This window comes from Lonchura striata, chromosome 9 (genome assembly GCF_046129695.1).
Source record: "Lonchura striata isolate bLonStr1 chromosome 9, bLonStr1.mat, whole genome shotgun sequence".
Classification (NCBI taxonomy): Eukaryota; Metazoa; Chordata; class Aves; order Passeriformes; family Estrildidae; genus Lonchura; species Lonchura striata.
Genome location: NC_134611.1, coordinates 28,003,573 through 28,016,147, shown reverse-complemented (window position 1 = coordinate 28,016,147; position 12,575 = coordinate 28,003,573). Strand labels below are relative to the sequence as shown.

General features: G+C 46.4%; 1 protein-coding gene across 3 annotated transcripts in view; it reads right to left on the bottom strand.

The window, feature by feature from the left end:
• Positions 1–8,760: 8,760 nt before the first annotated feature.
• The window catches only part of C9H1orf21 (chromosome 9 C1orf21 homolog), a 106,055-nt gene continuing 102,240 nt past the window's right edge, over positions 8,761–12,575 (bottom strand). For all 3 annotated transcript variants that reach the window (XM_021525127.3, XM_077785503.1, XM_021525128.3), the window contains exon 6: positions 8,761–9,533. In XM_021525127.3, the coding sequence (XP_021380802.1) occupies positions 9,495–9,533 (39 nt within the window). In that variant the 3' untranslated portion in view covers positions 8,761–9,494. The remainder of the gene's footprint in view (positions 9,534–12,575) is intronic.

The following is a 12,575-nucleotide window of genomic DNA, read 5'->3' as shown; positions in this document are numbered from 1 at the left end:
TGTTTCCCTTGGCCTCCCAGATGGAAAAACTCTGGTCTGCCCAAAATCTGAAACAGTCTAGAAAGGACACAGCTCCATCAGCTGTAACAAACCGGTTTCTACAAGTTTGACTTCCAACAGCTTGACTCCATTGTTCTTTTTATATACAACTTGTGTATATGTGGTGTTTCAGGCAGGGAGACCAGGGCCAGTGAGGAAGAGCAACAATTCTGACTGTTGGGTTGATAGTTCAGAGTCCAGGGGTGTTAACGCAGGCTCTGGAGTTTGTTCCAGGTAAGTGGGAGTCCAGATTTGTTATCCACATATTTAAGTAAAAATGGGGAAGTTTAAACAACATAGAGGCATTTTGACTGTGTCCAAAGAAACTGCCAAAAACTAATTAACTTGATTTATATAAACTGCTTTTAGTGAATTGTGGTTCAAAAAATGGTTTTATATTAAAGACTGAATGAACACTGCCTATATGCTGCACCAGGCTAAAAATGCAGGTTTATGTTCATCATTGTAATGGAGCAAATAAACAGGAAGCCCCACTCTGGACTGCACCTTTGATTTAGATGGTGAAATTACACGTGCTGAATATGCAACTGTTAATTAGCACAGCCATACTCTGTATTTATACTCTGTACAGTGAGCAGAGCAGTTCCAGGCATGTTGGATCCATGTACTCAGCCACACTTGCTTTCAAAAGTCTCAGAATGCACAGGCACCTTTTGAGAGCATGGCAGTCCATCTAAATATCATCCAGAACTATAAATCACCAGGGTAGGAGGGAATTCCAGGAGGAACAGTGAATAAGTGTCCTTTGAAAGAAATTAGCTCTTAAATGGAGTTGTCATTCCTTTGCACAAGTAACTGTCTGGAGGCTTGGACTTGAAGCAGCTGGGAGTTTTCATTTGGGAATGTTTTTATTTATGGGTTTTGTTACACGAGTTCATAGAAGGCATTTGACCAGGGGAGCCCTATAAGTGTCCTTGGTTCCTTGGAGCCCTGGGAGTGCCAGGACAAGGCCAAGTGCAGGATCAAACCATGAGGTGCAGATCAAACATTTTCACTCAGAGAATTCCGTTGATCTGTCAGTGCTCAGTGCCACAAAAGGAGCATCTTTGCTCCCATGCTTTTTGACATGGACATCATCTTCCTTCTTGGTAGCTCTTTTGGTGGAAATAGTTATTTTTATATCCTAGAGGCTTCTGGTCATTACTATCTCAATATAGCAGCTAAAGGTTTTCTTTTTTTTACTTGCAGATTTAGGTGTAGATGTCAAATTTTATTAAAAGGTTAATTTTCCTTGCCATCACCAGCTCATTTTTAGTAACTGCTTTCTCCACCTGTTATTAAAGCAGCAGGCATTACCTTTCAGGGATCCCAGAACTCCATATGGATTTAGGAGGCAGCATTTTGGTGGTGGCCTACCTCAGATTACTATTGCCTCCTTCCTTTTGAAGTGGTTTTTGTTTCATTTAGTTCTGCTTCACCTTTAAAACCATCACGAGAGCCATAGCTTTGTTTACAGAACTGAATCAGGCAAGGTTGACCTTTTGGGAAAGAGCATTAAACTGGGGAGACGGTTTTATTCAGGTTATTTTCACTTTGTATTTCCTTATGAGGACATAGGTTTTAGTTTAACCTGTTCATATCATTCTGGAAAGAGTTCAGTTTTCTGTTACTATATCTTAAAAAGCAAAAAGAATGTATTCATCAAAAAGAAAAACCCTTTTGGAAAGGGGAGAGAGTGTCCTTCCCAAATGTTTGGAAGTCTGCTCCCCTGCATATGGAATATTGCTCATCATTAATCAGGAATCACCCTTAGTGTATGGTATTGTCCATTTCTTTGTATGGTATTGAACACTGAAGAATTCAGGAATCACAGCTGCAGCTAGCACTTATTCCATGCCATGTAATTCAGATCAGCCAATTAATTTCTCATTTGATCTTAGAGGAATCTTAATTGTTTACATTTATTGATTCTTAATGAAGTTTGAGAATGAGCCCAGCTCTGGTTCTCCTCCTCCTGCCAGTGTCCCTGAGTAGGCACCAATGAGTGTGTGTTGAGAGGTGAAAAACAGGACATCTTATGCAACAGGCATCAGTCAGAACATAGAAAACAAACCATTCTGTGAATGAAAATTGTATGTTCAGATTTTATAAGATTTTTTGGGGTTTTTTTTTTTTTTTGTTTTTTTTTTTAACCAGACCAATTTACAGCCGTATATTTTCTTATGGAAGATGTCTAATAACAGGTGCTGTAATACTATTGTTGGGTTTTACCCTCTGGTGACAAATGTACCCAATATTTCTAAGGGCAACTATGTACTGTGATGTAAAAGTCTGGGCTAAAATGTACATAATCCATGTACATAATTGTGTACTTGATTATAACTGCTGATTGTAAAGATTTAATAAAATGTAAATATTCTGGTCAAGCTGTGCTGAACTGATGCTCATTTCTGCATTGCTGTTGGCTGTCACTTTCAGCAAGGCAGTCACACCAGTCCTTCATTGGCAGCCTTGGTGCTGGAGCCACCCTGGAGAAGCCTGGAATTTTTCCCTGGGAAATGAGCTGAACCCAGAGGTATTGTAATAACCAAAGCACCACCTTTTCAGTCTAGAGCTGAAACTGGACAGGCTCTCAGCAATCAGATCTAATGGGACTATTTCAACCTCTTTTCTCTGACTTGGGCATTACTGTTTTATGTTTAAAATCCAGAATCCAGACCCTCAAAAGTTCATTTTGATTGCTGCATCTGTTTTATTTAGCATGAAAAAAACAGGTCTCACTTGGGCCTGATGAGGTGAGTCTTAGAGGAGTGTATCTCTCATCTTTCCTCTGTTATGAGCTCTCCTCCATCACCTCTATTCCTGTAAGTTTTTCCTCTCTAGAAGTCAGGATTAAGATGCAGGAGTCCTAAATCCAAGTCCTTGTTCAAGTGCTGAGCAGTGTTGGTAATATGAAGTAAGAAAGCATTGCCAGCCTTGCTAGGGAAGTGCTAAATTCCTTCAGCCTACTGCTTCTGTGTTCTGGAAACATCAGGGCTTAGGGACTGGAGTAGTTTGGAGCAAAGCCCCTTTCTGCCCCCTTTGAGAAACAAGGGACACATTCCTACTATTAAACTGTATTTATTAATTTATGCCAGTGGTTGTATTGAGGGCCTTGTAGCTCAATTGTCACATTTCCATTTTCCATGCAGGTCACCCAAAGGTGTGGCACCCTTCTCCCAAAGGACTTGAGCTGCTCTGACTGAAATTCAGCCACAGCTGCTGCTCATCCCATCAGCCACACTGGCTCAAGGCTGCTGTGGCAGGAGTTCCATTTTCTCCCCAAGTGCTCCATGAAAAGGTAATGTTAACAAGCATTCCTAGCTGAAATGGAACCTATAAAACACTGCTGACCTGCAAAAGTTCACCCAGGCTATTAATGCCCAGCACAGGCAAATTCATCTTCCCTAATGTTTTGGGTGGAGAGCGCAGAGCGATGGGCTGGGGCCCCTGCAGAGGAATTTTAGTCAGAATTGTGCCAAAAAGCCTGTGTGGTACCCACAGGTGGTTTTGGGAAGCAGTGGGGCCACCCCAGGATATCTCGGATGCCCCACTGGCTGCCACTCCAGGACAGACCTGATGGCAGCAGTGCAGGGCAGAGAATGAGAAGCAATCCAGAAAACCAGATCCATCCTTAAAAAACCCGGCCCAAACCCTGCCCCAGCGTTTCTCTGCCCTTTGCCTGGGGCTGCCATCGGGAACACGGGGCTGGGAAGGAGCTGCTGAGTTTTGGGCACAGGCCTTGGCCCAGGGGACACTCAGGGGTTCAGGAAGGGACACGGAGCAGCAATGTGGGTGAGAAAAAGGATGAGCTGGTGATGCTGAATTTGATGCATTTCAAGATTTCCCTATGGACCTCCTGGCAGGCAGGTTGATGGTTTGAGATGTGCTTGAGGCTCCTCCCCGCAGCTAAAGTCATTTCCTCATCATCCTCTGGGCCCAGTGCTCTTCATGATTGAAGAAAATAAGCCAAGAATGCTTAGAGAGACCTAAAAATGGGGGAAAATCTGGGGAAAAGATGCTCAGGTGAGGACAGAAAAGGCATCTCCACCCCGTGCTGGCTCTCCGGCGCTTTTATGTAACGGAGCACGTGGCTCTGCACGTTCCATGTGGGGCTGGACACGGGTTCTCTGACTGCCAGGCTGGAGCATCTCCCTCAAATGATGTCAATCTTCACTGCACTAGCATTACAGCATCATAAAAAATTACAGAGCTGCTATTTTGGGTAGCAGCTCTCTCCGAGTCAGTGAATAAATGCAGCTCCATATGACTCACTCCGGGGGATTATTAATAGACACAAAAGCAGAATGCCAAAACCCCAGGAATATGCTCTGTTCCCACACTGAGCTTTCTAGCTTCTCACAGCAACTGCTCTTGAGAACTTTTTGTCTCAGAAATTAATACACAGACATATTAGAAGAATTAAATATATAAATTTTCTGTTGAACTCGCACCTCGAAGGCTTTAGCAGGGGCTGTTCTGCAGGGATGAAGGATGGTTGCTCCAAGGCCAGGCTCCATCTGGGATGGCAGAGCAGTGGGAGAAAGGGAGTCATTTCAAGAGGGAAGAACCACAGGCTTCTGCTTTTGCTGCCATGGGTGTCCACGATGCTGGTGTTGGAGTTGGCTTCTTATGAAGGAGGTTCACAGTCCCACATGTGTTGATGATGAAGATGATGATCCTGAGGATGATGATGGTGACTCTCCCATCTTCAAACTCAAAGTAAGCATTTCCCTGATTGTCATGTGTGCAGCTAAATTGAAAGAAAATATGAAATTTTTATAAAGCAAAGACACAAAGATTTTTGAATACTATCAACTGATCCTGAGGATGATGATGGTGACTCTCCCATCTTCAAACTCAAAGTAAGCATTTCCCTGATTGTCATGTGTGCAGCTAAATTGAAAGAAAATATGAAATTTTTATAAAGCAAAGACACAAAGATTTTTGAATACTATCAACTTTCCCACTTGAAGTACCCTGAGCCTGGGGCTTCTTTCCCTTTGCCACAACAGTACAGTAACAATAACAGGAATTTCACTCAGGCCTTACCCAACTTCTTGATGCCTGATCTCCCCAACAACAATCAAATAAGGTGCCCTTCCAAAGCCATCCCTGCATTTCTTGTCTCCTCTTCCCCAAAATCCTACAGAATTAAACTAAACACAGAGTGATTTCAGCCTGAAAAAGGAGAGTTGCCCAGCAGCAGCAGGACCCAAAGCAGAGTCTTGCACTGTTCGGTTCTCCCAAAAGCATTTTCCATAAAGCCACATTGGCAGAAGTGCCATAAATCTGTGCTTTCTCAGTGAACACCCTAAAAACTGCCTGTACTACACAGTAACCTTGGCTGAGATCAAAGCTTTTGATTTTCCAAAGTGCAAGTGCCATTACTTACCCCCTGGGCTGGGGCTGCCCCTGACAGGTAAAAGCTTCTTTAGCACAGGGATGTTGCTCAGACTCCCCAACACCCCACAAAGGACCTGAATCAGGGCACTGGTTTTATAATCATGGAATCTCAGAATGGTTTGGACTGGAAGGGACCTTAAAAATAATCTTGTTCCATGGGCAACCTGGAACAATGTTACCTCCTGCCACGGGCAGGGACACCTTCTGCTATTCCAGCTTGCTCCAAGCCCTGTCCAGCCTGGCCTTGGCACTTCCAGGGATCCAGGGGCAGCCACAGCTGCTCTGGGCACCCTGTGCCAGGGTCCCAGCACCACGGTGGAACTGGAAACATCCTTTTTGTGCAAAGCCCACGTGACATTCGCTATTTGACACACACATCACCCAGCCCCTCCTATCCTGAAGGTCTGGAGTGTCAGCCAGGATGATCTGGAGTTGAGTCATTGCTAGCTCCAAATGAAAGTGACAGGAAATTACTGTTTTACAGACCTGGTAAAACCGAAATAGCCGAGAACAGAATATTTATCTCCAGGCCCATTCCCATGCGATGACAGCGACGTCTTCGGAGTTCAAACGCGTCGTGCTGGTGCTTCATGGACCCCTTGGCTCCCGTCTCATCATCCAGAGTTCAAACCCTCTTGTGCTCTGGGGCCAGTCTTCAGCCTGGCTGTTCTTACACCAAGAAAGAGGCACACCACAAAAAATCCTGGGATTGTTAAAGCACTGCTGCTCCTGCTGTTTACAAGGGCATGGAGAGGTGAGCCAGCCTGGAGCTGTGTGGCCCATCCGTGGCCACCAAGGGCTTGTGGCAGGGGAGGACACAGAGATCCTGCTGGATCCTGGCAGGGAGACCTAATTCAAAAGAACCAAACCTCTGACTGAATGCAAGGGAAGAAATCGATGTTAACTGGGGGGGTGGAAGGGGCTGGGAGGGGGCACAGGTGAAGTGGAACTCCCAGTAATTAAACAAGAGATACAACACAGCCCAAGGCTGGGCCTGGGGTCAGCAGCAGCTCCCCAGTTCCCCTCCCAGTGATGGGGCAGGCTCCAAGGAGGAAAACCAGCACCACTCAAAGGGCTCTGACAAAGGAGAAAGCACTTCAAGGGAAGAAGGTTGATGGCAAAACCCCTTCACCACAATTTTCTCCAAGATCTCAGAATGATCTCAGATTCCTGATGTGGAGCTCAGGAAATACTGCATCAACCTCCTAAAGAGAACCTTGGGCCACAAATCACTTCCCTGGCACTTTGAGATGAGCCTTGAAATCCCATTTACAGCCAAGCACAGCATACCAGATAGGAGCAAGCTCTCCTTCTCTTTCCAGCCTCCTCTATTCCACACTGCTGAATGTATTTGAGCAGAGCAAAGCACTGGGGAGGCAGAGCCCCAAGGAGAGATGCATTTTCAGCCAGAGTAATCTGCTTGTATTATTACAGACCTTTAGCTGCCACATATATTTAGACTTCTATTAGACTCTGCCAGGATTTTGCAAAGGTGGAAGAATCCCAGCAGGTTCCAAACCTCCTGCCCACCCTAGTGCCTCCCAGCCAGCAGCACCACAGCCTATCCAGGCCTTCACAAATATTACCATCTACAGGTCCAGCAGGGAGGCTGGAACTCATCCAGAAGTCTAAAGCACCTGCTGCTGGTTGGAACACAAGCACAGGTAAGATGGGAATTGCTTCTCCTCTCTCACAAAACATCCACCCAAGTGCAGGTCTCCAGTACCACCAGCAGCAGCAAGGAAAATATCAAATACAGGAATTATTAAAACTAAGAGGCAGCTGAAAGACCACAACGTGTCAAACACAGTGCTTGTGTGGGACATTTACACACAAGATGTTCAGCACCTGGACAAGGAAACATTTCAAAACAACAGACCCAACCCCATCACTCCTGCACTTCTGTGAAAGCTTTCCAAAGTGCTTTGCAGAGAAGGGTTTGTGGGAACAAGCCCCAGGACTCTTTATTAATTAAAGTGCTTTAAATAATTGAAATGCACAGTCTCTCGACTCTCCTAAGCGTAGTCACCTGCTCAAGAGCTGGCATAAATTATGGAAAAATATCATATCCAAGAGGAGAGAGACCTCACCTTGAAGAATTCCTCACAAAAGCCAACGTCTCTGTAGCACTGAGAGATGCCACAGCCCCAGAACAGCGATGTGATGGGAGAGAGGCAGAGAAACTTTGTCTCCAGGGAGGCCAGGATGTTTGGGAGGGGCTGCCTGGCCAATGCAGCTGCTCAAATGAGCCAGGATTTAGGGAAATCAGAACTGGCTGGTGACTTTTGACCATTAATGGGATACAGCTGAATATGCTGGACGCTGACACTGAGGTTTTACAGGGGAAGCTGTTGAAGCTCTGGGGTTGTCTGAATCCTGGAACACAGCAACCCTGGCTCAGACTGAGGCAGCCAGGGGCCTGGGCAGCCTGCAGGGCTGAGAAACAGCTTCTGCCTTTAGGGAACAGGCTGATGTGCAGCCTCACAGCTGCTGCTTGGAAAGCTGCTCCTGCTGGAGCAGCCCTTCAGGACAACTGCCAGGTCTGTCCCCAGTGCTCATCCCCAAAAGCCAAAGGTAAACCCAGTGCAGGGATGGCAGCAGAAGGAGCTGGGGTTTCTGGAGATATCCCAGATACAGTACAGTACTTACGGGGAATGAAATCTGATGTGGACTGTCCAGCCCCACTCAGAGCCAACACTCAGGGAAACCTCTTTAGTCAAGAAATTCAGCAGTAATTTAGAGATTTGAAGAGCTCCCAGGTGATCTCTGAGGGGCTTAGATCCTTTAGAGGGATCTGATTTTCAGAAAGCCCAGTGAAAAATGGCCAATATTTGGGCTGAGTGCTCCACTCAAGTGTCAGCCACATGATAGCAGATGCTGTTAATGCACCCTCAGTCTGGTCCACACCCATCCCACAAATGAAATCAACACAGTGACAGCAAACTAACACTGACAAAGCCTCTCCACTGGGTGCAGTGCAAACCCTGCCCCCATAGGGCATCAAAGCTGGAAGAAATATCAGCACAGGTGACAATCTTCTTTGAAATAATAAATACAAAAGCTGTATTTTTTCCTTTTTTTTAACTCATGACAGCATTTGATAAAAATATTACATCTGCTTTTGAGAAGGTAATATCCTCTCCATTTAATATGGAAAAATAAACTCTACAGGACACACAACACATCCCCCCAGTTGGCACAGAGCTGCTTTAAGAGACCAGATCCACAAGACACATCAAGGCAGAGGAGAGGTTTGGTCTTCCTTGTCCCCATACTCTTAAAACATTGTGTTGTAGGAATGGTAAAAGACAAGAATACATAAAAACAGTAAAATGTTTATTTTCTTAGAAAAAAAGAGATTCAAAATGATTGTGATCACACTCCCATTCGTGCTCAGCAAAGCCAATACTGCAAGCTTAGTCCTTGATTAAGATACCTTCTAAATGAAACTTTTTTTCCTCTTAAAATACAAGTTCCTGCTCCTGTATCACTTCCAGTATTTCAGTGATAACATGCTTTTAATGGATAACAGTTTCTCAGCTTCTTCTCAGCTGAGAAACAAGGCCTGCCATGGCAAAAACATCCCATCTCCAAAGCCTGGAACCACCAGCACTAACAAGCACTCTGGCCCCAACACGGACGGACACACAGCTCAGGGGTGTTTCTTAGATGCTTGGATGTTCACTTATGGAAGCTTGGTATAACACTACCTGTCTGATAGAAAACGGGCCAGAAGCCTCAATAAAATCAACAACGTCTTTTGGATTAACTTTTAAGGATTTGCTGCGTATCTGGACACAGAAAAAAGTGAGAAGTTGCAACAAGTTTTAACTAGCAGCAACAAAAACAGTTCCTTACGAGTTCTTAGCAATATTCCTCATGTGTTCATTAGGAAACACTGTAACTGAATGGAGCATATAATGTGGAAATGGTCTTCTTCTGTTATGGAGTGCTGTTCACCCGAGCAGACGTCCCAAAGGTTGTATCCAGAAGGCTGGGTTGGATCTATTTACACTGGAGGTGCTCCTGGGGCGAGCGCAGAGCTGGCACTATGTGACATCCTCCTCCTCTGAACAGTAGTCACGACCCTGCAGGGACAAAGGCCAGGCAGTTGGTACTTAGAGACAGCACACAGGAATAAATCCAGGCAACACTTACTGAGAGCAGGTCTCTGAACTTGGGGGGGTTAAATTCACAGCTGGGTAGGAACCTCAGACACAGGGAATTTGCAGGAAACCAGGATAGGAGCCACTTCCTTTTCTGTCACTATTAATCTCATAAACATCATCCCCCATATAGTGAATTCAGGAGGGGGGGTGGTCCAACAGACTGATTTACAAACCTGTTTTATGTAAAGATCCACCCTGATGGACGCAGCCCCGAGATTTGTTGTGAAAGGATAATCTCTGAGGCAAAAGCAACAAAGCAGATAATCCTATGAGCAACACAAGGCAGCTGCTGTGAACAAGAATCCCTCATCTGATAACCCCAGCAAATGTTTAACCCCAGAGCAAAAGATGCCATTTGTATTGAAATTATGCTTGTGCTATAGGGGATTCAGCCTAAGCTTCACAAAAGATGGATTTCTTATCAGACCCGTCATGTTACGCCTTTTATCCCGTCCCAAAGGTGTGGAGCAGCATCTCTCTGGGAATTTCCCTTGGGATGGCCTGGAGAAGGCACATCCCATCCCTCCCTACCCAGTTCTTGCAAAGCAGCAAGAAAGGACCTGCTGGGAGCCACTGTCCTTGCCTCCCTAAAACCAGCTGGAGCTGAGCTGTTCAGCACAAGCCACCCAGGGGATCCTGCATCAAACAACTGCCTCGAGTGCAGGACCCAAAATCTCAACCTGTGGGCTACTTCCCATTGTTCTGTGTGCTGGTGTGCCACCTGAGCACCTGGAGAAGGAGAGCCAGAAAGACAAAAAAAAAAGGGGAGAGAAGTTTCATAGGAGTGATCAGTTTATTTGGGACACACAGCTGGGCTGCACATCTGGAATAAAGGCTCCAAAACATCTCTGCAGTCTCAGTGCTGGAGCCCAGACCCAGGAATGTGCAGTGCTCTGACAACTCCCTGTGGCCCAGCACTGAGAGCAGAAGGGTTTTCTAAGTTAAAATAACCCCAAGAGACTCATCAGCCCAAATTCCAATTCAGCAATCACTGACCCAGAAAGAAAGGGGAAAAAAATACATTTTTTTAACTAAAAGCTGTAACTCAGAAGGAACACTGAAATTCTTTGCAGTGAAGCACAGGTCTGTCAGTTTTCTCCAGGCCAGGCACCACAATTGGACAAATCCAGGAGACGGAGCTGGTGGTGACAAAGGCTTTGTCCAAAATGCTTCAGAGCTGTGAAAGGCAGCAGCAGAGACTGAGGGCTGAGCTCAGGGCATTTCCAAAAAATCCCTTTATGTGCTCAAGAGGAACCCCATGGCCCAGCACTCCCCAGTGGTGGCCATCACTGCTATTAAAGCCCCAAGCAGACCCAAATCTGACAGAAAAAAAAGCCATCCTGCACTTTTCTCCTACTCCTCCTGCTGTTCTCCTGCTTCTGGGTTTGCTCCATGGCTGCCAAATGCATCATGGACACCAAGGAACTGCTCCAAACCAATGTGCTGAGCCAGTCACAGCCATGGCACAGACACACCACCTCCCACAAGGCCTGAAAGCCACCAGGAGCTGGGCTGGTCCTCCCAGACCTGTCACTTCCATCTGCACACTGCTGGGGATGGGGACACATCCGTATCCTTCTGGTGACCTGGCCAGCTCAGGTGATGCCCACACTGCAGTGAGTCCCAAAGGTGCCCAACAGAGCTTTGGTATACATGTTACACCCCAAATTTTTGTCAGTAATAACAAGCTCAGCATTGCTCAGGAAGATCAGAGAAGGAATAAAGTGCCCTGTTGTGACAGCCTGCCCCGCTGCACCAGAAATCCAAGACAAGGGTTGTGCCCTTGGTGCTCCTTCGGAGGGCTGCCACTGCCTGGTGGCAGAGGAAAGGCAGCTTCAGCCACAATCCAGTGGAATACTTTAAAATGTCCACTTTTGGCCTGCTGGTTGTTTCAGAGGATGTCTGCCAGATGCTGCAAGAGATGATCCCTTGATCACTGAGAGGCTGCAGTGCCTGAGATGGGGCTGGGAACACCTCATGGGAAATGGTCAGCTAAGAGCTAGCAGAAACCACACTGCTCTAGTGGAGTGTCCCTGCCAGCTGCAGGGGTTGACCAGGTGGCCTTTAAAGGTCCCTTCCAACCCAAACCACTCTCTGATTCTACAATTCCATCTTGGCAGTCAAATTCTCTCCAGGGGAGCAGGCTCCTACATCCAGAGGAGCCAGAGGCACAGAGCAGGTGGCTAACAGGAATGTATGGGCCAGCCATGGACTAAGTTGTGGGTTCAACCTGCATGGGCCACTCACTTAAAAGGTGGACTCAATGATTCTTGTGGGTCCCTTCCAATTCTGTGATTTCTGAGAAGTTTTAATGATTTAAAGTGTAAATGAACTACGTTGAGGAAGATGAGAACTGTAATATGTGCCTCCAAGTCCAGCTAATCCCTGAGGAATCCCATCTCCCACCTCTGCAGCTTCAAAATACAACTGTCAGCTTTTGTAGACATCCACAGAACACCATAAGTGTTTCTAAATGAGTGAGTGGATTTAAGATAAATTAAAAAGCAGCCTGATGTTCTTTTCCTGCTGCCTGCACCCAAACCAGAAGGGCTCATCCCCCATCTCTCCCCTTGCTGCACCTCCAAAGTGCTCCCCTCCAGGGGATGCTCATGATTTCCTTTTAGGGAATAAAAAGAGAAAGAAAGAACTCGCAGGAAAAAGGCCTTTTCCCCATTGTGTGGGTGACAGGCCAATAAACAACCTGGCTCAAGGGCCTCTTGTGCCTGAGCACTGGGCCAGGCAGGGGGGGACAGGAGGATGGGGATGGAGGGGAAGCAGGGGAGGAGAGGAGAGAGAAGAGGCAGAGGAGGGAGAGGTGGGAGGAGAGGAGGAGGAGGCAGGAGAGGCAGAGGATGGAGAGGGCCGGGAGCCGCAGCCTTTCTCCTGTGGGCTGGCAGGGCTGGGGACACATTGGTCCCTTTTCATCAGGGGGATTTTCATCAGGCTGGTTTTGTTTACAGG